At 39.2% G+C, this 26,151-nt stretch overlaps 9 protein-coding genes across 10 annotated transcripts; 4 read left to right on the forward strand and 5 right to left on the reverse strand.

Moving 5' to 3' along the window:
- LOC122615197 (zinc finger protein 467-like) lies at positions 1-1,063 on the forward strand. Its single transcript, XM_043790141.1, has 2 exons — positions 1-125; positions 186-1,063. Exon 2 carries the CDS (start codon positions 188-190, stop codon positions 998-1,000), a length of 813 nt encoding a protein of 270 aa, XP_043646076.1. The 5' UTR covers positions 1-125; positions 186-187; the 3' UTR covers positions 1,001-1,063.
- On the reverse strand, positions 1,052-26,009 carry LOC122615195 (serine/threonine-protein kinase grp). Of its 2 annotated transcripts, none has more exons than XM_043790139.1 (7): positions 25,785-26,009; positions 10,429-10,739; positions 9,461-9,684; positions 4,158-4,335; positions 3,330-3,472; positions 2,608-2,817; positions 1,052-2,001 (listed from the first exon to the last, which is right to left on the reverse strand). In XM_043790139.1, exons 2-7 carry the CDS (start codon positions 10,530-10,532, stop codon positions 1,322-1,324), a joined length of 1,539 nt encoding a protein of 512 aa, XP_043646074.1. In that variant the 5' UTR covers positions 10,533-10,739; positions 25,785-26,009; the 3' UTR covers positions 1,052-1,321. The 2 variants fall into 2 exon arrangements, with proteins under 2 accessions (XP_043646074.1, XP_043646075.1); XM_043790140.1 differs by lacking the exon at positions 25,785-26,009 and adding an exon at positions 15,694-15,817.
- On the reverse strand, positions 18,535-19,301 carry LOC122615204. Its single transcript, XM_043790149.1, has one exon. The coding sequence runs from the start codon at positions 19,159-19,161 to the stop codon at positions 18,706-18,708; it is 456 nt and encodes a 151-aa protein (XP_043646084.1). The 5' UTR covers positions 19,162-19,301; the 3' UTR covers positions 18,535-18,705.
- LOC122615200 (E3 ubiquitin-protein ligase RNF8-like) lies at positions 19,423-20,110 on the forward strand. The gene has a single exon (XM_043790145.1). The coding sequence runs from the start codon at positions 19,568-19,570 to the stop codon at positions 20,093-20,095; it is 528 nt and encodes a 175-aa protein (XP_043646080.1). The 5' UTR covers positions 19,423-19,567; the 3' UTR covers positions 20,096-20,110.
- LOC122615202 lies at positions 20,529-21,285 on the reverse strand. Its single transcript, XM_043790147.1, has one exon. It carries the CDS (start codon positions 21,153-21,155, stop codon positions 20,700-20,702), a length of 456 nt encoding a protein of 151 aa, XP_043646082.1. The 5' UTR covers positions 21,156-21,285; the 3' UTR covers positions 20,529-20,699.
- LOC122615199 (E3 ubiquitin-protein ligase RNF8-like) lies at positions 21,415-22,098 on the forward strand. The gene has a single exon (XM_043790144.1). It carries the CDS (start codon positions 21,562-21,564, stop codon positions 22,090-22,092), a length of 531 nt encoding a protein of 176 aa, XP_043646079.1. The 5' UTR covers positions 21,415-21,561; the 3' UTR covers positions 22,093-22,098.
- Positions 22,526-23,292, reverse strand: LOC122615203. Its single transcript, XM_043790148.1, has one exon. It carries the CDS (start codon positions 23,150-23,152, stop codon positions 22,697-22,699), a length of 456 nt encoding a protein of 151 aa, XP_043646083.1. The 5' UTR covers positions 23,153-23,292; the 3' UTR covers positions 22,526-22,696.
- Positions 23,436-24,079, forward strand: LOC122615201 (E3 ubiquitin-protein ligase RNF8-like). Its single transcript, XM_043790146.1, has one exon. It carries the CDS (start codon positions 23,559-23,561, stop codon positions 24,021-24,023), a length of 465 nt encoding a protein of 154 aa, XP_043646081.1. The 5' UTR covers positions 23,436-23,558; the 3' UTR covers positions 24,024-24,079.
- Positions 24,217-25,537, reverse strand: LOC122615198. Its single transcript, XM_043790142.1, has 2 exons — positions 25,416-25,537; positions 24,217-25,359 (listed from the first exon to the last, which is right to left on the reverse strand). The coding sequence occupies exon 2, from the start codon at positions 25,344-25,346 to the stop codon at positions 24,558-24,560; it is 789 nt and encodes a 262-aa protein (XP_043646077.1). The 5' UTR covers positions 25,347-25,359; positions 25,416-25,537; the 3' UTR covers positions 24,217-24,557.
- Positions 26,010-26,151: the final 142 nt, after the last annotated feature.

A 26,151-nucleotide genomic window follows, 5' to 3' on the forward strand; every position in this document is an offset into this window, starting at 1 on the left:
ATAACAGGCACAGGGTGATTAAAATGCTTTAAACCTATATTGCTGAGATGTACCAATCAACGTTTCATCCCTATATTTTTAGTTACTATAATAATAAACATTTTTATTTAACATTTACATTAAACGTACGTATTTTCAATCTGCTTATCATCAGTTCAAGTGTACATGAGTTATTGTTTTTATAGAAATGGAAAAGATATGTCGAGTTTGCCTGGCGAACCACGACGAACTGATCAATATATTCCATGGAAAGCCTGGACTTGGACTTTCGATTCCGGAGATGATTACCCAGTGGTCCGGCTATCGAGTTTCAAAAGGTGACTCCCTTCCCGAACACATTTGTCCAAGTTGCCTGGAAGATGCGCAGCATGCATGCAAGTTTCAAAAGTATTTAAAAACCCCAAAGAGCGAACCTCCTGATTTGGTTGAAATTGATCAATTCACTGAAAACGTTCAAGAGTACGTAATATGTGAAGTCGACTTATATCAATCCTATTGCCATAGTCAGCGAACTAAGGATGCTCTTGGGGATCATCAGGATTCGGCTTCCCTAGTGCTTCCTCGCAATACAAGGAAATTCGATGATCGTGACCGTTCCCATTGCCTCTCCAGAGAAACACCTAACCAAGACGCACAAACTGTGATATCCACACCGGTGGACAAGCAAGACACCCGGCTGGGCACTCAAGAAAAACCACATAAATGTTGTTACTGCCCAAAGGCCTTTACGGTCAAATATCACCTTACAAAGCACATCCGGACTCATACGACAGAGCGACCGTTTCAGTGCCCACAGTGCCAGTGGTCCTTCAAACAAAAATACCATCTTAAACGACACATGCTGCTCGTCCACACAGCAGTTGGACCATACAAGTGCTCAGCATGCGAAAGGGCCTTTAAGAGCTTAAATCTTCTCCTAACTCACAATTTGATTCACTATTCGGAAGTTCTAGAAAATGTAAATCAAACAAGCCCGGCAGGTCCATACAACGCACTGTAATTTAATATAAAGCTAAGGTTTTAGAAAATCACCTAAGTAATAAAAAAACATTTTTACGCAAAATCGAATTAGATTTATTGTTCGATAACATTTAAACTAACTAGTTTTCAATACCTGACTTTCGCTTTAGAATTCAACAAAATTAAAATCGTATGAGAGCCCGCTTAGCAATACATAACGTACTCGTAAACAATGCAATGAATTAAAAATAAGTTAGCACATTGAGAAGTTTAGATGATTCTGATCGAAGGTGATGCATGAGTTGCTCTTACAGACTAGGCAAATGTTAATATAACCAAATATAAGAGGTTAAACTATGAGCTAAGGCACCGAATTGGTAGCAATCGCTATTGGCCAGGTCGTGGGTCCTTTGAGCACGATATCCTCTAGAGCGTTTTTGATCTTTATAAAGCGTCGTTTAAACTCCAAGCCGCAACCCTTTGACAGCCGGCAGTCCACAAGAATCTTGCCATCCATCTCTATAATGTGCGCCTTGAAAACCAATCGCAGCTTATTGCGATCGACAGTCGAAACGGTGACCACTCCGTCGTCGCCGACTTTGCATGTATAGCCACCCAGTCTTTCGATGGTTCCCACCAATCGCTTGATAGTGTCATCCCATCTCGTCGTCACAAAGAATCGGGTCATTCTCCTCACCAAACGCTGGAAATAGTTCTGGGAGGCGTTCTGCGTTTGGTTCATCTGGGTGGCCAGTAGGAGATCATCCAGAAGAGCTGGTTGCGAGAAGGAGTAACTGAGCCGAGCCTCTTGGGCCAACGCCTGGCGATTGCCTCCATCCTCTTTGGAGCATCCACTGCCCAGTCTTACATTGAAGTCATCGTCGCTGCGCATCGTAGGCATGGGCTGGGAGCAGTAATTCCGGGAGATGGAGTCATCCAGGCCATTGCTCAAGTGGGCACTCGACTGCAGACGCTGCCTCTTAGCCTTTGGCGAGCATATCTCCAGGGCAGCCGCCGAGTCCACCAGGTCATAGGAACGTTCTATAAAAGAGAACAATTGTTGAGACATTAGAATTTCAATAATCGAAAGCTCTTTAACAAATATACCATAGAGAACAAGTAACGTTAGAAAACAAAACAAAAAAATCAACTCAAGCATAATGCAGAAACCATTTGGTTTTTGGTAATAAAGCTCTATGGAACACATACACACCATACAGCTAAAATCACCAAAGAGCAAATAATATGCAAACAAAAGAGCAACTGATAAGTTAAACAAAAATAACAATTAATGTAATAATTAATAATAAGTAAGCCCGGCTCAATTTGTTTTTTGATGATTGATCTGCAGAAGCCAATGCTTTGGTAATCTAGCTTTATGAAGTAGTATAAATCTATCATACAGCTAAAGCGCCAAAGCAATGGCAAGGCAGCTACACTCGTAAGTCACTTATTCCAATGTAATTCACTTGTACTTATCACTTTATTTGTGGATTATGTCCCACTGGCAGCACAGGCACAGAGTGACCCCCAAAATGTCAAAAGCATTGAGAGTCACTAAGTACCTGAGCCACCGAGTGGACTTTTAAACTTTTCACTGATTTTTATACACAGATTTAAGCGAACCGTGCACTACAAAGTACGTACCATTGTCTGCAAACTGCATGTTGCACCATTTGTGATCCAGAGTTTTCTCCAGGGTCAGACGCGTGCCAGGACTGGTGGCCAAAAGCTTGCGAAGCAGCGAAATAGCCAAGGTGTCCAGTTTGCTCCAAGGAGTCTGCAGTTGCCAGTGATCGTTATCCCTCCAGTTGGTAAACTCTGTGCAATTGATGGAAGGCTGATCCCAGGGCAGCTCTGAAAAACAAAATATGGCACATTATTTAAATGCATTTGCAAGGACATACAAATTACACGAAAGACACATGAATAAATTGACTTGGCAAGCGGGTGATAAAGATATCTTGAATCATTCCTGTATTTGTGGCTGTTTTTGGTTGGTGCGTTGTTAAGCAATTTAAGCTGGAGCTTTGGTATAAAAGCTTTAGATGATATACAATGTGCGCGAAACAATCTACAGCTAGAATACCAAAGAAACAGCAAAAATGATAAATAGTGCAAGAGGAGAAATGTGAGCAAAGAACCGAAAAAAGTGGGCGAGTACATAATGCATGATCTGATTGATTCCGTAAATGCGAGGCTATATCGATGGCGATGCTCTGAAAATTATGCTTGCATTGTTTTTAACTGTTTTCTGTTTGTTATAAGGGAGTGCACAAAAATCACGCATAAAAAATCCAAAATAAAAAAGCGGAAAATGCATTAAATGGAGCACATGTAAAGCAATCTCGCACCGAAGGAACACTTACCACCAGCCAGCATTGTAACCAATATAACACCACACGACCAAAGATCCGCCGGCTGGGCGTGATATGCCTTCTGGAGCACCTCGGGCGCCACATACGGCAAGGTGCCGCAGCGTTTGTCCAGCAGTCGCTCCTTGCCCTTGCACCTGATCCATGGTAATGCCGTGATCACAACCGATCGAAGTCGTCGGGTATTGCGAGATAAAAGGGGAAAGAGAGCATAAAGAATTGAGAATAAGTTTGGGCTTCAGTCAATAACACTGAGAGAAATATACATGACTTAAAGCAGTACCCACTAAATATAAATATGTAATTCATCCATTTTAGTAAGAAAAGATTGTTCCTTTGAACTTTATAGCTGAATATTCAGCAAAACCAGTTAAGCTTTTCCATATAGATTAAGTGATTTAATTTAAGTTTGGTAGTAGACTTATAATTTCTGACTTTTTGTTATTCTTACAACTATTTGAAACTCTCTAATACAGGCTGGCTACCCGACTTGAATTAGTTTTTGATTAGTTGAAAACTGAAACCACCAGGGGCATGTTTTGTTTGGATGCTGCGGGCACACATCGCTTTCAATTAACTATTCTCCTTGTCGGTCAGCTTAGTGCAGGAAAACTTTTCACTACCGGTTAGCCATCGTTAATGGATTTTGTTCGTTCCCACGTAAAGCAGATTAAATTTCTAATATTTGTACAGCTTTTAACCTTCTAAATCATGCTTTCAAATAATGCTATGGTATTTCTGATCGCAACTTTAAAATATTTTGAATTTTCCCTTTGCGATTGCGTTTCAGTTGGAATTATTCTACTGTGTTGTACCTAATACCTAAACATAGTAGCCATGCCAAAGTCCGATATTTTCACGTTGTCATGCTCATCGAGCAGCAGATTTTCCGGCTTGAGGTCCCGATGAGCGATCCCACGCTGATGCAGATAATTGAGTCCGGACAGGAGCTGTGTAAAATACCTCTGAGCCTCATGCTGCGGCATTCCCACATCGGGCTCTGCAAAAGAATAAACAAACAAATAAAGGTTTTAAAACAGCGTGTATGCGGCATACAATTGAGGGATGTCAGATCAAAAAGTAAAAAACATTTCACAGAAATTTAATTACAATTTTCGACACTTTTTGCAAAGCAATTTATACAGGTATGTCGAACAATACTCGCCCTTTATGCATGTATTTATTTGAATTTTCTTTATGGATATTTTCCAGCGGAACTGAACTCTTCAAATATGGGAAAAATGTGCAGCCGACCAAAACCACCCAGGAAAGGTCAGTTTGAAGGAAAGGTGAAAAACAAATGCAATGCATTCTGATATGCGTGTGTGAAAAGGATTTATGAGCTTAGCCGGTTGCAGCTACTTTCACGGAACAGCAACAGTGTCAGGATGAGACAGCCACAGTACAATCAACAGTTTTATGTAATTTTAATCAAGGCCGGAGCGCAAACATTGTCAAAATGTTTGTTTAGTCGACAGGTTTACCTGTTGTTTATGTAGACAACATTCAAAAAGCCACACTGTCTTGGAGTCACTATGCTACATTGAACCTATGCAAGTTGGAATACCTAAGGTCTTGAGAAGAATTAAAATAGCTCGTTCTCATAGGGATAGTTATACCCGTTACTCGTAGAGTAAAAGGGTATACTAGATCGTTGAAAGTATGTAACAGCAGAAGAAGCGTTCGACATATAAGTATATATTCTGATCAGGATCAGTAGCGAGTCGATTTGGCCATGTCCGTCTGTCCGTCCGTATGAACGGCGAGATCTCAGGAACTACAAAAGCTAGGAAGTTGAGATTAAGCATACAGACTCCAGGGGCATAGACGCAGCGCAAGTTTGTCGATTCATGTTGCCACGCCCACTCTAACGCCCACAAACCGCCTAAAACTGCCACGTCCACACTTTTAAAAAATGTTTCGATATTTTTTCATTTTTATATTAGTCTTATAAATTTCAAACGATTTGCAAAAAAACTTTTTGCCACGCCCTCTCTAACGCCCACAAACCGCCCAAAGCTGCCACGCCCACACTTATGAAAAATGTTTTGATATTTTTTCATTTTTGTATTAGTCTTGTAAATTTCTATCGATTTGCCAAAAAACTTTTTGCCACGCCCACTCTAACGCCCACAAAACCGCCAAGACTCTCCTTCGCACTTCGAATAGCTGAGTAACGGGTATCAGATAGTCGGGGAACTCGACTATAGCGTTCTCTCTTGTTTTGTTCTGCACTCGCAACTAATACGCAAAGCTTCAACGTTTTCTTAGCATGCCAGCCACTTTAGCGTAAAAGTTCCACTCGGAAGTGCATCGAAATAGTCAGACGAAAGGAGAAACAATAGAAGAGGAGGCTATCGCCTGGGGTTACCAATAGCTAGACAGATTGTATTTCCTATGCCTTTCACCTGATTGACTGTCAAAGGCAGCCGCATCCTGCAAGCGATATCAAACACCATCATCTCATTTCCCCCATCCATCCGCCTGCCATCGATTTTGCCTTTAACCCTCTTGTGTCTGCTCTTGACTCTTTCACTTTGGGCGGAACAGTTCAAAGGTGAACAGAGAAAGCTGTATTATGTTTATAAAATTTGCATCGAGATGATGCAATTTGCCATTTTGATTGAATAAATTTTATGTTTGTGGAGTGAAAAGTTTAAAAAAAAGGCGAGAAGGCTTTGAAACAGAATATATTCATGTACTCTTGCATTACTCTTGTATATCATATGATGCTATAGAAATAACCGCAAAATATTGGTCTCTGTTGCTTTTTATCATAATGCAGTCGGATAATTAATAGAAAACAAAAAGAGTAAGCATTTATACATAAAATACATTTATATTACCGAATAAACGCTTTAAATAATCGTGAAAGAAAGAAATACTATAAGAGCAATAAACTTTCGAACGAAAGAACTGAACTGCAAAACTGAAGTAATTATTTTAAGCAGCTCTACTTTCTATGGAGTTTTTCGCACACATTTTTTTATATCACCATTTCTTTCCTTCACTCTCACTTTGTAAAACCTTAAATGTTGATTGTGCAGAAGATAAAGTTGGGCAGGTGAGCCACGCCCACTTCTATAAGCCCAGCCCCAATCTGTGGGCCCCCCATTCCATGGAGCCCATTGTTTGCAATTCATTTATCATGTGGCATGTTGGCGCCATTTGCACAACTCTTTGGCCATAGGTAAAATTAAACGAAGGCGAGTGCCTCATGCACTCAAGAAAACAATCAATTAAAATTGTAATTTATTTATCAAATTAAATATTAAGAATGCTAAACAGATTTCTTTTGAGTATTTTACACTCTTAGCACTTTTTGGCAAAAGTATTTTGGAATTCACACCGCTTTTCTTCCAGTCTCTGTATCTCTAAAGAATAAAACGAAATATTGACTGACTTTAAGCTCGAGTACAGCAAATATAAACGTAGAACTGAAAAAGTATAAATTTGCATACTTCATGCAGAGAAAATAAGATGAAAGCAATAAAAGTGCTGGACGTCAGTAACATTTTAGCATAATTAAATGCATTTTACTGAGTGGAAGAGAAGTATTCCCACCCAAGCGGTGAAAATTATGCAGGACAATGGAAATGAGGGAAATTACTCGAAAATTTCATTTGTAATTGAAGCATAATTTATGTCGAACCCCCTCTCAGATTGAGTGAGTGGCCAAATCGGTTGCGAATCTATAATATATAAGCCCCCATTTCTCCCACCCTCTGAGGACTCTGCGTTTCATCTCGCCATTTGGCGTATAAGCTTAATGAATGCGTTTCTGTGCAAACAGACAATTAAACTCTCGCTCACACGCACGTTCGTAGTCGAGGACATCTGGTTGCATGTGTGCATCTCCATTATGTTTCATTTGCATATTGAACCTATTTATGGCAGCCATTCATTGCACTCGGCTCCCGCTCTAACGCTCTGCCACGAGCTCCTCTTCCATTTCCAATTTCCTATCCTGGCTGGGAAAAGGATGTTTTGTTGCCCAACCACCAGGCGCTAGACCGCTAAAATCGAAAGCAGAGATGCAGGCGTGATATGCAATGATCATCTGATTTCGTGAGTGGCTGCCTGATTGGCGATGGAAGTGGTCGTGCCCTTCAATGCCTTCCTTTAACAGACTTTTAATTAAACCAAGAAATTGTACCTTCATTTTGAGTAAATTTAAAATAGACAAGAACAAGTTTCATAATTTTATTTTGTTCTTGGAAGAGCATAATCATTTATCGAACTAACCGGTATCTCAATCTGTAGGAATGTACATACAGTAGTAAAATATAAAAAGTAATAAAATGCCATAATGATCCTCGTTTAATTGACTGCTTTTAACTGACACATTCAGCTGTCATCACAATATATTCGATGTACAGTAAAATATCTGACAGCCTTTATTAATAAGGGAATCAAATAATGTTTTCTGCCATTTTATCTGACAGGATGTTAATTGGTGTAAAATAGAAAAAAAAACATACTTCGTTGGCTAAACTAAAAACTTTGCTTTCTATTAAGTCTACTCAATATGAGTCGAACAATGAAGGCACCATGTTTATTGATAAACATTTAAATCCATTAGTTTCCCATTGCCCATCACTCAGAGTTCGCAACATCTCTAGATATCATTAAAAATGGCTTAGCAACCAGGGACTAAATATGGCTGCCACATTGATTATTACACCAGCTCCCCATGCAACATCCCCTGCGGAGAGGGCGGAGCAAAATGATGATGATGATGATGGTGATTGGGAATAGGCGAAATCGGGGGTGGACTAGGATGAGAGGTGGCAATCAATGCAAGGACGCCACTTCCATTAGGGGCAATCTCTCTTCGTTTCCATACTCGCTGCTCTTCTGCTGACCTTTTGCCAAGCTGTTAATATTTATGAAAATGCCACGAGCTTGGCACCTACTGTCCCACCAACTTGTCCATTTCCCTTCCCCTTTTCCATTTCCCCCCCGCCCATGCATTTGGCAAATTGTCATTGGAAAAGAGACAGAAAGCTGGCGTAATCAAGATACGTATCTTGTCAGTCTGATTTGTCGCTCCCGCTGCTGCAGATATCTGTGTGTGTGTGTGTGAGTATGTGAGTGTTCCACTTCGATTCACCGGATGGCAGGACGAACTTCGAGTTGGACCCACAAAAGTACAACGAAACCATAGCACGCTGACAGCGTTTGTGCTGTCGGTTTGTTTGTCCGTCGTCTGCCAGTTCTCACATCGCATCGCATCGCGTCGCATATTGGCATATTTGCCCCGTCTGGCCGACGTCTATATGACTATGTGGCATCTGCGCCAAACCGCTGGCTCCACCTATTTTATTTCCGACTTGGATGAGTTTGGGATGTGGCATGCCAGCACGGAGGCGGGAATAGTAATGAACCTTAAACAGGAGCATCCTTATCCAATCATATTCGGAATAAAAAGCTGATAGGAAACGTGTTTACGTATAAATGACAATTTTCTTAAGCGTACATATGTACATAAGTCAAGTCTTTTACTGCACAGACTTAACAAATTTAAAGTTGCTTACTTTTATCATTATATCTTATAATCGTCATTTGCCAACGAGGTTCAAGCCATATACTTAACTATTTTAAAGCACGCTTTGTGGGATCATTTTATTTATTGGATTCTTGTGGTGGACAACTTTCATGCCGGATAGTGGCTTACAGCAAGTTGAGTGGCCAACAAACTTTAAGTAGCTCCTTCAAGAGGCTTTTGCTTTGATAAAAGGCTCAGTTGGTGCTGACTCGGACACAATTTGGGGCTGGATTAGTTAGCCACCGTAAAAAAAGTTTGTATGTTTCGTAAGTCTTGTCCACGCTGCTTTGTAAAATATAAACTAGCCTTTTGCAGTTTATTACCCCAAACTTTTTAAAAAATATTAGTATTTACTTCTGTGGGATTCAAAATTTCAATAAAATTTTGATGTAATAAGTTTTAATTTCAAACAAATTAATTGTGGCCAATAAGTTAATATGTTCTGCAAATTCCTTGCACTACATTTTCTCCCTCGAATATGGGAATATACCTACAAGAGTCTATAAAAGTGGTAGTGATTTGGAACCGTTATCAGCTAGACTAAAATAATACTTATATAAATTGAATTTGAACTCACCTATTCGATCGAATAGCTCCCCGCCGGCGGCGTATTCCAGGAATATGTACTCCACGCTGCCCTGCGAACGTTTGCCGAAAAATCGGAGGATATGCGTGTCCTGGAGCATCTTCTGTATGCAGACTTCCTTTCGCACCGAGTTCGCTGCATCCGGATGTTTTTTTAGATCCACCATTTTCATGGCCACAGCCTCGCCAGTCTGCCGGTTGATTAGCAGCTTTACCCTGCATCCAAATATCGGATATAGTTCGGGGATTAGTAAAGGATATACGACGGCTGCAGGACGAGCTGCAACTGCAGCTGCAAGACTGCTGACTGTGTATCGACTGCTCTCCGTCCGGGTGCATTGAGTGCGCCGTATGCCGTCTGTCTGTCGTTAGTCGTACTCCCGTATTCCTCAAATTCCCCGGACCCGGACCCGGACACCGGGGACATGCGCACTAAGGAGTCCCTTAAAAAAGGGGAAGCGCAGCGGGTGCTTTCGGGATGAATGTATACAGCGAATACGCCGGAAAAGTGCGTTTCACTAAGTCCTTCTTCTTTTTCGTGCTGCTCTGCAGAATTTCCGGTTTATTGACTTCACACACGCACACACAGACGCACATCATAACACACGGACTTGCGAATTTGAATCATAAAATAAAATTCATTGCATTTCAATGGCATGTGTAATTTTAAGCCTTTAAGAACCCTAGGCCCTCCTTAAAGCAAAGTTTTTAAACTTGAATCTAAGTAATTTTTAACCTAAGCATATTGGGTACGGTGTCACTATAGTTGAATACTTTAGGCAGAAAAATTATCAAAGCTTATGAAGAAATTTTTAGTAATCTTTGTATAACTTATGGTGATGTCGATATAAGAGCATTTCTAAGAAACTTAATTTATAGATAGAATTTTTTTAGCGCTTCCCAGTCCTGTATGGGCTTATGGCCTGTGATGGAATTTGTAATTAATTCAGAGGAACTCACTCGCCGTAGGCACCTTCGCCCAGAGTTTGGGCCAAAGTCCAACCCTCGACGAACTCCCTGCTGGCCGCAGGACCTGTTCCCGCTTCCGTCAGCGTCGCAGCCATGGTGTCCTGTCTGTCTTGTGCAACCAACAGAAAACCACGCTTGCAGTTATGCCTTAGTTTTGTTTTTCCGTGCTGGCTAGTGTTGATGGTTTAATATCCGGTTGGCCGTATCCTGTATCCTTGTTGTAGCCTTGCCGCCATGTGCGTGGCGTTGTCCTTGTCATCTGCCGCCCGATTCTCGCTCAGCTTTTGCCACCTCGTGCATATCTGAAAAATAAGAAAAACAAACACCGGGATTAGCGGTAAGTTTACATAAAAATATATATATGTATGTAAATATACGTTTACATATGTATAGGGATGAAGTGGGAATTTGCAGACAACAATAACAAACAAAGAAAAGCGTTAAACTTTTCTAATTTGTGTTCCACGATTCCACAACGTTCCGCGGTGTCATTCACAGTTAAAACACACACACTCCAGCAAAACGAAAAGCACATGGGGATGCTGAGTTTGAACTTTCGTGGTGTAGAGAAGCGAGAGAGAAAAGAGAGTAAATGAGGGCCAATCGGGAACTACTTTTTGGTGCCGCTTCGCAGTGACGCCGTTAATATTTCATCCTTTGGCATGGTCATGGTTCGTTCGTTCGCCTCTTCGGCTGTCTGTTCGGCTCTTAATCTGCGAGTCCTTCGCTTTGCGCAGCCGCTTGCTGATTTCGCGGTAAAAAATAAACAGGAAAAAAGCAATAGACATGAAGTTGAGTGAGGAAAAAAAAAGAGTACTCGCTTTGGAGTAGAAAGGGAAGCACCGTGGTTGTATATTTTTGAAAAATATTTTACTAGCATAAACATGTTACGTGATTTAACAATAACTGTATATATGTACATATCTATTTAATTTATAAACACAAATCGCAGAAATATAAGTTTGACGTAATATTTCCCCATTCTTCCCACTGTGCTGTTAGGTGTACATTTCGTGTAGGTACAAATGTATGTACCCACTGATTGCCATTAAACTGTGTGGGTGTTTGTAGGATTTGAAGGGTGGGATATAAGGGGAAACAGCGGAGTGGTGTGGGAATGAAGAGAGATAAGAGCGAACGCCCCTTCCTTACTTATTTTCCCTTGCCTTTCTAAAAAGCTCTCCCATTTCAGCACTTTCTTGCCTTTGAAACCCCTTAGGACTCCAACTCTCGCAAAAATATGACGTAGTCGTTACGCATGACTAGCTCTATTCTAATGACCGCTGCTGTGGGCCTCCGAGCTTGCGCTTCACAGAGAGAGCAAGAGCGTAAGAGGATGCTGTTGCTTTTTCTTGTTCAACAGGCCACTATTAACATTTCTACGCGTGTGTATTTGTACATTCAACAGAGTGGAATTTTTTCCTTCTTATTCGCGTGGGTGTGTGTATTTGCGGGTTTCCTTTCTTTTTCCTTTGGCTATTTTTAGGTGTCCGCCATTTGAGGAGCTTCTTACCGATACCTTTTCTCACGTAAAAATGTTTAAATAATTGAAAAGTTGAAGAAGTCGTTTTTGCATTCGCAATGAGCTTCGATTGTCATGCAAATTGAAATGCTGGATTATGATAAGATACGCAATGGCTAACTACAGTTAACTTTTCTTGTTTATCCCTAAAGGGATCTGGGGTTGTTATCATTTTTTACACGGAAAATAATACTTTTTATAAAAAAATTTGCAGAAAATGCTGTTTAATGATCTATATTATTACATTAAATAATTATTACATTAAAAAACATTAAAGGAAATATAAAAAAAATAATAATATAATTTGTTATATTTATTTCGCCTTCCTCTATATTGTACATATGTATGTATGTATGTACATACATATATGAAAGTGTAAAATAAATCTTTAGTAAATTATTTATACAAGATAAAGTTCGGTACGGAAAGGAAGACATGATTTAACATGTGTTACACTTCTTAACTAAAAAGTAGTACAAAAATACCAGAAGGACGCTAAAAGGGGCGTGTCAAAGCACGTGTTGACAGCCCAAGGATAAAACCTCAAAAGTGATGGGCAGCCTAATGGGAGGAGAGGAGGAAACGTAGGCAAAGGGAAATGGAGGACAGATGATACCGGATGAGTAATGAAACTCCACTAAAAACTTTGACAAGTTTTCGCAAAACTTTCCACAGAAGCATCAGAAAAAAGTTCAACTAGAGATATCAAAGTTGGAAAAGTATGTTAGGGAAAAATTTTAACTATATAGAGACCAGAGAGAGGAAAAGAACCCAAATTAGTTTGAGGGGTATCTCTTAGTTAAACTTTGCTTTGTGCAAAATTCACAAATTTTTAAATATTATCCTGGTGTATGTTTCTTATGCCTAAACTAGAACCACTTCTTATCGAAAATCCTTTCATAAATCTTTGAAGAAACATACATAATCTAGTCTGCCTGAAATATCTATAAATATTTAATATTGCCACCTAACGATAAACCAGCAACCCTGAAGCTAAAAGTGATTCCCTACGGTTCAACCCAAATCATTTCGAAATTGTCACCTGTCACGCACTGTTTTATAAATGATACGAACTTGTTTAACAAACAACCATAAAACATAAGTCTGGCCTTTCATTGTGTTTTTTGTGTCCCTTTTTATCAGCAAAAAAAGTCAAACAAAAAAATAATACAAGCATCTTTGTAAACGAATTTCTTTTGCAAAAAATGTCCGATCAGATAAATGTCCTGTCCTGTAAGCAGTGTGGATTAGCTTTATTTAATTAACTGTGTTAAAGTTCGAGCGACTAAACCATTTCGAGATAACGAAGTTTACAGAAATAAGCAACTGAGCTATAAGGAACAGCCAGCTGGAAAGGATTCTAAAAAACTGTATCCTAAACAAACAAGTTACGGGGTAAAAATCAAATAAAATTAAAGAGTCAAACGAAGCGCACACACTGCAGTCTGAAAAGCGATGGGGTTAAGAGTGGTAAGTGGGAGAAAAGGGTTAGTGGGTGGAGATTGGAGCGTGTCTTTGTTGCCACAGCAACACAATCTCACATTTAGTTACGCTCCGCCATTTTCATGGCTAGATGGCAAAGGTTAGAAAGGGAGTCAAGTAGAAAAAGCCAACTAAAAAGTGGAAAATTGTGTGGGAGGCAACTTTTGGGACTACACAGTTATTTGGTATTATTGTGTGGTAATTATATCGATCAAAATCCGTGATTACTAAAATGGAATAGCTTGAAAGTATCAAGGTAATAAAATGACCAAGCAAAAGAATGGTTTTCCCTTAATTGACTTTTTTTTATCAGTGTACTCTCGGACAAGTGCCTGTTTATAAACTAGGGAAGGGGACGAACTAAAAACTAGTCGTCTGCTGGGGCTCGCAAAGGAGCAGACTGAAAAGCAGCAACGAGTAAAATTAATGACATTGTGGGTAAGTCACCTCCAGTCTGGATCAAGGAGTATGGAGTTCAAGTTGCGCACAAGAGTAAGTCAGACCATGGTCAAGCCAACTGGCTTTATTGGCTGATGCCAGAAAACCCTGTAATGACGTTGGTTAATGGCTACTCGAAGCCATTAGCTGCGATTTCTAACAGGGGATTTAGTTTCCTCCAGTAAGCCAATATCAGGAGTGACTGGGGCTTAGGAGGGGGAAGAACGCAAGCGTGGATTTGCGGAAATGGATTGCAGTAAACAAATTTATGAATGTTCTTTTATGATTTGACAGCGATTTTAAGACCACGAGTTCGTTGACGCTTATATGGCGTTATGTATGGAATTCAATATGCTTATCCAAACTGCTTGTTTAAAATACATGTTCACTGGTATAAGCAGTCCCCTTTTGCTTGCCTGGGTTGAAGATGAATTTGAAGTAATATTTTGTTAATTATTCAGACCAAACTGAACTAGTAAAATTAAACATATTAATATAATAAAAAGGAATGACAATGTGCTTCCAATTATATATACATTTATATAGAATTTCATTTACTCTGAGTATTATCTTGAGATTTGTCTGCAAATCAGAACAGCAGGCACGCTCCAATCGTCATTATAGAGCATTATGATCTGTCTCGTTTGCGATGAATGATATAGCCCACTAATTGCAGCAGAGGATGCCCCGCTTTATTGATAGCTTGCGGATTATGCAGATGCCACAGGAGGCAGTTTTTTCCTTCTGCATTTTATCTACCGGTTACAGGCGCTCAAAAGACCACGGATCTCAGATACCAGACTTGAAGACTTGAAGGCTCTTGGCAACAGCGGGGAAGCAATATCGCATCGTTACCAGGACAGAGACTCGCTGAGGTGTCTGTGTGTGCGTTTGTATCTGTGCGGGGCCGATAAGGCTAAGCAAATACGAGTTTTGTAAAGTATTTCAATTTGAACATTCGCTTTTTTTCCCATCTTATTTTTTGCGCCCTGTACATGAAGCACAAGCTGCAGAAGAAGAAGAAGCGTCCGCAGAAGATGGAGGCTGCAAACAGGAAAGCCAGAAATGAAAAAAGATATTGCATGGCCATAAAAACGAGGCACACAGATACACACCAATACACCGGTACAGTGAGAGAAAAGGACGGGCTTAACAGGCTGGCAGACCGACGGACAAGTGGCCAGACCAGCGCTGCCAGTTTTTTCTGTCGTTTTTTATTTTCATATATTTTTTGTTTGTTGCTTTTCTACTTGCTCCGCCGCTAACCTCGAGATTTTCCTTTTTATTTCGCGGGCCTTGCACAAAAAATAAAATAAATGGAGGGGGAAGAAGCGCGAAGAGCGGCTGCAAAAATATAAATTAAATGCCGCGTGTGCAATTTGTTGTGGTTTTTAAGTACTTCTTTTAAGATAACGTGCATTCGTCTATGCAAGCTAAACAAAAATGTGAATCATCACAACTTAATTAGAGCAAAGTTCAGATGGCTACTTTAGTTTGCTTGAAACTATAGATATAAGTATAAACCAAACCTAACGAATCTATTTAAATACGATTTCAATTGTAAATTATGGTGCCAGAAAATAATAGATTGATTCAACTAAATCCTAAAAATGTGACTTAATTTAGATACCCAAAGTTGAATTTCACAGATATTTGAATTTTTTTTCCTTATTTCGCTATTAGTCTGGAAAATGTGTCCCTTGTCTGAACTTTATGCATTTCGAGATATACATACAATCAATTGCCACAACTATAATATTTCTGGTTACCTAAAGATTAAATAAATGGTTATGTTATAAATAATGGTTTCTTACACTTTTTCTGGATTTCCGCCCTATTTTAGACGATTTTGAAATCGCGCGGAAATTTTGCGAAGCGGTTTCTTGGACGGCTTCTTCTTTTTTAGATTCGTCATCTTGTTCCTTTCAAAGACTAAGGAACTACCCCGAGACCGAAAGCCGAGAAACCAAAAAGAAACCGAACCGTTTTGTCCTTTTTTAGGATTTTGTCGAGAAAGTCACCACTGAAAACTGTGTGCCGTCCTTTTTCTTTGTAGCCTCCTGAATGGATGCGGCACACACACGCACGCAGACGTATCCGGTATCCTGCGAGCCACGTTTTGTCTGTATCCCAATTTTAATGAAACAGCCTCGTGGTCCTTGCACTCGTTCTCCGCTCGTTTCCCTCTTTCCACCGCCATTGTCTTCCTTTCGATTCGATTGAAAAGCACCGCCTACTACTGCAGTAGTAGGTGTACTACTATTAATTTACTATTACGAAGCGGCGTGAGTTTTCTCTATAGTTTTCCAGCCATATCCTGTGGCAGGCGCTTCGTCCTGTCTGAGAGTTGAAATCAAACTGCCGCCTAGGTTCGACTGAACGAAAAGCCTCAAAAGAGGCTCGAAACTTCCAGAGAGCGCAGGAGAGACCGCGAGAGCAGGGAGAGCTTACGCTTGCGCGCGCCAAAAACGAGAGGCGGGAAGGGGTTGGAGCTGGAGGATGTCGGTGGTAGTGGTGGAGAACTCCTCTCGCTTCCTCTTTCCCACAGCATCTGGCAAGTTCAACTTGCTCTCTCGCTCAAGTTCAGCAGTGCACAGTGGAATGGAATGATGCGTACTTTCCATGTTGACTTTTAGTTTAATTACTTTTAGTTTAATTCGGTCCTTGACAAAAACATATTAATAGATCTCACAATCATGTTTTTTCTAACAACCTTTTATGGATTTAGGGATTGAATGAAACAAACGGAAAATATTAGAGAACTTAAAGTTCTCAAGCTTTAGTTAAAAAAATACCATTACAAATACTCATGCCAGATATTAAAATGATTTGAGACTGCAAAAAGTTATATGAAGCTTATAATTTTTCCTGTTGATTTAACCCCACAGTGCAAAACTGGGAGCTCTGCTCGTGGCAGCAGAGGCTGAAAGCCGGCTACCGGCGAGGGCTGTTGCTCCTTTTCTTCATTTCACTCTGCCATCGACCATTGCACAGTGGGTTCGATAAAGTCGTTTAGAATTTGTAGTTTTTAAGTGAACAATTTTACACTTGAATAAAACGTTTTTGTTTTACTATATATATGTATATTTGGTCCATTTAATTTTTAAGCTTGAATTTAGAAAATATCCTGGCAAATGTTTTCAGTTTTACGTTGTCCTACTGTGCGCTGCTTACCTTTCGTCAGCTCCAGCTTCAGTTGACGTCGCATAAGAAACTCTCGCCACAACTCGTGTGCGTAGGAATTGGAGTGGACCTTCTGAACAAAGCTGATTGGGATTTGCTGCCTAATGCAGCGAAATTTGATACTTTGAAATTGGATTGGGCTATGTACAAAATTAAAGACGGTTGAATGCGCTTAAGGTATAAACAAAGCTAAACTTATTTAAGAGTGCGCTTGTGTGCCTGTAGAAACTTAAATGGACCATCTTCAGTCACCTATTATTTATGATAAAAAATGATTTTTATATGTAAGCACAAATCTATCAATTGATAAAAAATGTATTTATTTTTGATACACTTTAACAGATATTTGGAGTTGAACATTTGGGTCCACTCGAAAAAAAGTGCTGGCACATTGTACATATTTATTTTAATAGCTTGCGCCATTTGTCGAATTGCTTCTTTATTTTTGATTTTGCCTCGTCTTTCGCTCATCGAATAAAACCGCGACTCCAGACTTGTTAACATATAGCCATATACATATATAGAGCCAACCCCCCTTCCCCTGCTTCCACTACTCCCTTGCTGATTGTCTACTTTTCGCTGACAACATCCATATTTATTTATGTATGTACATACATACATAGGCTTGTTTGTATATTTATGTAGAACTGCGTAACAACAACAATAGCACCAGACCTATGCATAAAACACAACAACTTCAGCATCCATTTCACCACTAATAACAACAAAAACTTCTGCTTGACAACCCCGGCAAAGGAAAAAAGGGAATAAAATAAAGAAAATCGCAAGAGAAGAAAAAGGAAACAAAAGACGCACGCGGTTGCCGCGGAACTAAAAACTTTCGTCTGTGTGTGTACGTGAGTTCACACTCTCAGGCGAGAAGAGAAGCTGCAAGCAACAAAAAAATAAACAAAAATGGGAGAGCAGCAGCCGCCACAAAAAGGAGACAGACAACTCCCACCGCCCAAATACAGACAAGTTCGCTAATTTAGCCAGTAAGTTACAGTCTGATTTGATTAGTCAGAATAGGTGTTTGGTCTATATAAATATGTAAATACGCTTAAAAATATATTATTAAAAATACCTAAGTACATATGTAGGTATATACCTGTATAGTATTAAAATAATTTCATTTCATTATTTCATGGAGCTTTGGAGGATGGACCGTTTTTACTTTCCCTTCTTATTGGCCACTACTTGTTTAACTCCCCCTAATTTATTACGTGCTGTGAGCCAATTTCTCAATGTTATTTCACCAGCTCTGGGACAGATTATTAGGCTTAATTGATTGGCGCGTCGGTTTTGCCAAATTAATAATAGTTCTCAACACAATAACAGTAACATACATAAATAGAGAAGGAGGTTTATTGATTAAGGAATTATCGGGCTCACTCCACTTTCAATACGCTTGCCAAATGTTCAAATCATCCACTGATTGAATTAGGGAAATTGAATGAAAATTGAGAAGATGATTATGAGGATTTAACCATATAACGCGTTGCGTTTGTTTATTCCATAAGCATCCTATAAAACTTATATATGAACATATTCATTAGTGCCTGCAAATTACTTAAATTGCTATTTTCTCTTTTGCTTGCATTTTTTTATCCAACTTAAAACTTAAAACAGCTCAGTAAATATGTTCATTCCATTAACTCAGCCGTGCACAAATGTTGGCCTGCTATAATGAAGCGAATGTCCATAGTGCAAGTCACTGATTTACAGATGGGACATTGATTGTTACAATCCAAGTGAGCAAGGATGCAGTTCTCACCGAAAAGGTGACCGCACTTGATGGAAACTGGGCGATGTCCTCCGGTAACCTCATACTTCAAGTGGCAGATGTAGCACTTGTTCTCTTTGGCGATCCTCTTTAGTTTCAAAGACAGCTTGAACTTCTCCAGCGCCGATAGCTTCATTCGCAACTCCTTCGTTTTTGCCTTCTCCATGTCCAGTTGCCGACGCAGATCAGGCACATGCTTTTTAAACTCGAGTTTATCCTGGATGACTTCATCCTTTAGCTTGTTCTGCTTCCTCTCCCTATTAATTTCAGTGATGAGCTTTTTTTTTAACATCTTTGTAATATCCTTTTTATCCATGGCCTTTTTAATGTGAAATAATCTTTGCAAATGTTACGCACGACTTTTGTTTTGAAATATCAGAAACATTTATATTTGGCAGCTGTCTCTTTGTAGTGTTGAAAAATGTTGCCGTACACAAATTTTATTAAACGTTGCACAAAATCGACTTATAATTATAAAATAAAATATTCCTCTAAATAAAATGAGTAAAACAAATAACCATTAAAATGAAAATGGAGAAATGCCTTGACAAAAATGAACTTTAAAGATTAAACTTGTAGAAACGGACGTGTCCTTGCAAAAATAGTCAATCTAGGCAGTCCACTTTTAAACATTCACTGCGAATATGTTTGTGTTTTAATACTGCTTATCTTAAAATTGTGATCAGTCTGTACTTCTTTTTAACAATTTCTTTTGCAACAATATGTTCAAAAAAAGGGCTGGGACTCGCTCGATGAAGAGGATGTTGAAAATGGAACTTGTTGAGGAGCTCTTAGAGGAAAGAAAAACTAGTGAGCAAAAGGACAAGCAACTAGCGAAGCTAAAAATCACAATTAAGGAGTTGGATAAACTTCGCCAGGAGGAAGACGACATAAATAAAGAACTGGAAGAGGAGATGGACAAACAGCAATTATTGCTCGAACAGTTGCAGCATAACACATTATTAACAAAGCAGCTAGAGAAGATTGCCTTGGAGAATAGGTGCAGCATATGCTGGTTTCCCTGGGAAGCGAAGAACTATCACCGCCTGGTTTCGCTCAAATGTGGTCACCTTTTTGGGGAGGTGTGCATACGAACCCACTTGCAGCAGTCGAATATTTGCCCCATATGCAGAAAACTAGCTTTTGAAAAAGACGTCCGGCGTGTGTTATTGAACCACAATTATTATAATAATATTATTATTATAATTATTATTTTTATTATTATTATAATATTATTATTTTTATTATAATTAAACCACAATTTAATTTAATATTTTCATAAAACAATATAGTGTTTGATATTTTGATTCTGATAAACGAATTACTTTAAAGAAACTTCTTTGGTACGTTATTGCTTTGGTTTAGTAATTTCGTTTTGCCGGCGACGTTCTTTCTGGTTCATTGGGTTTCCAAACTGGCTAGGAGGTGCCTCGGTGGGGAATGGCGATTCCACGTTCAGGTCGAAACTCTCTTCTAGCGGTTGGTAAGGTATTTCGCGGTATTTCTCCGCCTTGAACTCCTTGATCTTAACCTCTTCCTGGCTGCTGCCCGAATAGGACCACGCAGATCCATAAATTATTGATTAAGGAATTATCGGGCTCACTCCACTTTCAATACGCTTGCCAAATGTTCAAATCATCCACTGATTGAATTAGGGAAATTGAATGAAAATTGAGAAGATGATTATGAGGATTTAACCATATAACGCGTTGCGTTTGTTTATTCCATAAGCATCCTATAAAACTTATATATGAACATATTCATTAGTGCCTGCAAATTACTTAAATTGCTATTTTCTCTTTTGCTTGCATTTTTTTATCCAACTTAAAACTTAAAACAGCTCAGTAAATATGTTCATTCCATTAACTCAGCCGTGCACAAATGTTGGCCTGCTATAATGAAGCGAATGTCCATAGTGCAAGTCACTGATTTACAGATGGGACATTGATTGTTACAATCCAAGTGAGCAAGGATGCAGTTCTCACCGAAAAGGTGACCGCACTTGATGGAAACTGGGCGATGTCCTCCGGTAACCTCATACTTCAAGTGGCAGATGTAGCACTTGTTCTCTTTGGCGATCCTCTTTAGTTTCAAAGACAGCTTGAACTTCTCCAGCGCCGATAGCTTCATTCGCAACTCCTTCGTTTTTGCCTTCTCCATGTCCAGTTGCCGACGCAGATCAGGCACATGCTTTTTAAACTCGAGTTTATCCTGGATGACTTCATCCTTTAGCTTGTTCTGCTTCCTCTCCCTATTAATTTCAGTGATGAGCTTTTTTTTTAACATCTTTGTAATATCCTTTTTATCCATGGCCTTTTTAATGTGAAATAATCTTTGCAAATGTTACGCACGACTTTTGTTTTGAAATATCAGAAACATTTATATTTGGCAGCTGTCTCTTTGTAGTGTTGAAAAATGTTGCCGTACACAAATTTTATTAAACGTTGCACAAAATCGACTTATAATTATAAAATAAAATATTCCTCTAAATAAAATGAGTAAAACAAATAACCATTAAAATGAAAATGGAGAAATGCCTTGACAAAAATGAACTTTAAAGATTAAACTTGTAGAAACGGACGTGTCCTTGCAAAAATAGTCAATCTAGGCAGTCCACTTTTAAACATTCACTGCGAATATGTTTGTGTTTTAATACTGCTTATCTTAAAATTGTGATCAGTCTGTACTTCTTTTTAACAATTTCTTTTGCAACAATATGTTCAAAAAAAGGGCTGGGACTCGCTCGATGAAGAGGATGTTGAAAATGGAACTTGTTGAGGAGCTCTTAGAGGAAAGAAAAACTAGTGAGCAAAAGGACAAGCAACTAGCGAAGCTAAAAATCACAATTAAGGAGTTGGATAAACTTCGCCAGGAGGAAGACGACATAAATAAAGAACTGGAAGAGGAGATGGACAAACAGCAATTATTGCACGAACAGTTGCAGTATAACACATTATTAACAAAGCAGCTAGAGAAGATTGCCTTGGAGAATAGGTGCAGCATATGCTGGTTTCCCTGGGAAGCGAAGAACTATCACCGCCTGGTTTCGCTCAAATGTGGTCACCTTTTTGGGGAGGTGTGCATACGAACCCACTTGCAGCAGTCGAATATTTGCCCCATATGCAGAAAACTAGCTTTTGAAAAAGACGTCCGGCGTGTGTTATTGAACCACAATTATTATAATAATATTATTATTATTATAATTATTATTTTTATTATTATTATAATATTATTATTTTTATTATAATTAAACCACAATTTAATTTAATATTTTCATAAAACAATATAGTGTTTGATATTTTGATTCTGATAAACGAATTACTTTAAAGAAACTTCTTTGGTACGTTATTGCTTTGGTTTAGTAATTTCGTTTTGCCGGCGACGTTCTTTCTGGTTCATTGGGTTTCCAAACTGGCTAGGAGGTGCCTCGGTGGGGAATGGCGATTCCACGTTCAGGTCGAAACTCTCTTCTAGCGGTTGGTAAGGTATTTCGCGGTATTTCTCCGCCTTGAACTCCTTGATCTTAACCTCTTCCTGGCTGCTGCCCGAATAGGACCACGCAGATCCATAAATTATTGATTAAGGAATTATCGGGCTCACTCCACTTTCAATACGCTTGCCAAATGTTCAAATCATCCACTGATTGAATTAGGGAAATTGAATGAAAATTGAGAAGATGATTATGAGGATTTAACCATATAACGCGTTGCGTTTGTTTATTCCATAAGCATCCTATAAAACTTATATATGAACATATTCATTAGTGCCTGCAAATTACTTAAATTGCTATTTTCTCTTTTGCTTGCATTTTTTTATCCAACTTAAAACTTAAAACAGCTCAGTAAATATGTTCATTCCATTAACTCAGCCGTGCACAAATGTTGGCCTGCTATAATGAAGCGAATGTCCATAGTGCAAGTCACTGATTTACAGATGGGACATTGATTGTTACAATCCAAGTGAGCAAGGATGCAGTTCTCACCGAAAAGGTGACCGCACTTGATGGAAACTGGGCGATGTCCTCCGGTAACCTCATACTTCAAGTGGCAGATGTAGCACTTGTTCTCTTTGGCGATCCTCTTTAGTTTCAAAGACAGCTTGAACTTCTCCAGCGCCGATAGCTTCATTCGCAACTCCTTCGTTTTTGCCTTCTCCATGTCCAGTTGCCGACGCAGATCAGGCACATGCTTTTTAAACTCGAGTTTATCCTGGATGACTTCATCCTTTAGCTTGTTCTGCTTCCTCTCCCTATTAATTTCAGTGATGAGCTTTTTTTTTAACATCTTTGTAATATCCTTTTTATCCATGGCCTTTTTAATGTGAAATAATCTTTGCAAATGTTACGCACGACTTTTGTTTTGAAATATCAGAAACATTTATATTTGGCAGCTGTCTCTTTGTAGTGTTGAAAAATGTTGCCGTACACAAATTTTATTAAACGTTGCACAAAATCGACTTATAATTATAAAATAAAATATTCCTCTAAATAAAATGAGTAAAACAAATAACCATTAAAATGAAAATGGAGAAATGCCTTGACAAAAATGAACTTTAAAGATTAAACTTGTAGAAACGGACGTGTCCTTGCAAAAATAGTCAATCTAGGCAGTCCACTTTTAAACATTCACTGCGAATATGTTTGTGTTTTAATACTGCTTATCTTAAAATTGTGATCAGTCTGTACTTCTTTTTAACAATTTCTTTTGCAACAATATGTTCAAAAAAAGGGCTGGGACTCGCTCGATGAAGAGGATGTTGAAAATGGAACTTGTTGAGGAGCTCTTAGAGGAAAGAAAAACTAGTGAGCAAAAGGACAAGCAACTAGCGAAGCTAAAAATCACAATTAAGGAGTTGGATAAACTTCGCCAGGAGGAAGACGACATAAATAAAGAACTGGAAGAGGAGATGGACAAACAGCAATTATTGCTCGAACAGTTGCAGCATAACACATTATTAACAAAGCAGCTAGAGAAGATTGCCTTGGAGAATAGGTGCAGCATATGCCTGTTTCCCTGGGAAGCGAAGAACTATCACCGCCTGGTTTCGCTCAAATGTGGTCACCTTTTTGGGGAGGTGTGCATACGAACCCACTTGCAGCAGTCGAATATTTGCCCTATATGCAGAGAACTAGCTTTTGGAAAAGACGTCCGGCGTGTGTTATTAAACCACAACCGATAACAATCTCATACTTTAAAATTATTTCTTATAATCATTAAAGATTTTCATACCTCTAATGAAGTGCGTTGAATAATTTGTGTTGCTTAGCCTTTATACCACGATCAACTTAACCGATAAACATATATTTTAACAAATTAGTCCTGCCAAAACAATAATTTTCAGACTACATTTCTACTTCCTTATGTTTAGGAGGGGTTACTATGGAATTATTACTAAATCATTTGGAAAATATTCCTGTGCATGAATTAATTTATATTCAAGAATTTAATTTAAGGGTATATTTTTTTCGAGGACTAACTAGTTGAGTTCAGCATTTATATGTACGTTCTTTTGAATTTAATTTGAAAAAACAAATAAATATTTTGTTTACTCTTTGATATCCGGTATCTTGCTTTGTATTTCTAAAACTGCAGTTGGCAGTTGCCATAAGTGTAATTTAATATAAGTGTAATTTAATATTTTCATAAAACAATATAGTGTTTGATATTTTGATTCTGACAAACGAATTACTTTAAAAGAAACTTCTTTGGTACGTTATTGCTTTGGTTTAGTAATTTCGTTTTGCCGGCGACGTTCTTTCTGGTTCATTGGGTTTCCAAACTGGCTAGGAGGTGCCTCGGTGGGGAATGGCGATTCCACGTTCAGGTCGAAACTCTCTTCTAGCGGTTGGTAAGGTATTTCGCGGTATTTCTCCGGCTTGAACTCCTTGATCTTAACCTCTTCCTGACTGCTGCCCGAATAGGACCTGGCAGATCCATAAAGACTGATGGAACTGATTGTACTTTTGGCAGTGTGATAGGATCCACTGGGACTGGGATTCTTCGGACGGGGAATCCTGCGAGGTCTGAAGAATTCGGGATCTGTGATTAGGGGAAATGGTTTCCGGCCATTTCTTATAATGTGAATGGGTCCTTCTGGAGGTTTAATATCGGGCACAACGGGCAGCGAGTCTCCTGCCATGGACATCATTCCGAAGTGTCGCATCATAGCTATCGCCTCCAGTTCCTTCGTGCTGTCATCCTCCCAATCTGCCATTGTGGCGTGCTCACCCAGTGGCCTTGTGCCCGCTATCTTCTGGATTTTCTCCATTAGCTGAAGGCTATCCCGAATTTCGCGACCCTTTCCGCCAGCGCTTTCGTGTATATTTTCGAGCTCGGAATTCCTCTTTTCCCGAGACTTTAAATATTCGTATGTGCTCTTGGGTCGCGGGCAAAACTCCTGTTGCTTCTTGATATCGTAGGCCAGCTGACCATGAACAAAATTGAAATCCGGCTCCATGGCGACCAGATCATCCTCGAACTGTGAATTGGGGACCCAAGCCATGATCGTTCGTGCTCTTTAAGCGAAATTTATTTGTAAATTTTCTGACATCAGACCTAACCTAAAACTCACCAAGCAAAAAAAAAAAAACAACGCCGAAACCTTCCACTACAAACAATTGAACAGTTAAACTGTCAAATAAAAAACTGCGATGTTTAGTGGAATTCTTTTTAAAGAAGTCTCAGTGTGACCAGTCGCAATTAAGCACAAAAACCTCGTAAGAATCATTAGAGCCGTGGTGAATTTGAATGCACCGGTGTGCGGTGAATGTTTGCACACCGGTGTGTGGTCGAGGTGACAAATATTGCGCCAAAAAGTCAAACAAAAGGATGAGAAAGGGGGAGCGGGGTCCACCCAGAAAGTCATTAAATAAACAAAGGGTAAAGACCCACCGATTAACATAAATACCTTCCCAATTTATGCATCACTATTCCAACTCACCAGCAGCGTTTATTCCGGCCTTCGCGTTTTGCTTTTGTGGCTACGTCTACACCAATTTCGCGTTCTTGATTTGGAGTTTCGAACTGCTGTAATTCACTGCTATGCAAGACACTTAATAACAGCGATCATGTCCTTATTCACAATCAGAGTAATTAAAATGCAAAAATTTCTGCAAACGCTGCTGAAATATACTTTACTTTGCGATAGGGCTGGAACAGAACTCGATGCACACTCCAAGCTATCGATATTTTGGGATAATCGCTGATACGATGTTTTTCTGTTTCGGATCCGAAATATCGATAGGTCTAAAATCTCAAATTACATAAAAATTGTGATTTTAGTTTGACACAGGATTAGACAAAATTTT

This window comes from Drosophila teissieri, chromosome 2R (assembly GCF_016746235.2).
Source record: "Drosophila teissieri strain GT53w chromosome 2R, Prin_Dtei_1.1, whole genome shotgun sequence".
Classification (NCBI taxonomy): domain Eukaryota; kingdom Metazoa; phylum Arthropoda; class Insecta; order Diptera; family Drosophilidae; genus Drosophila; species Drosophila teissieri.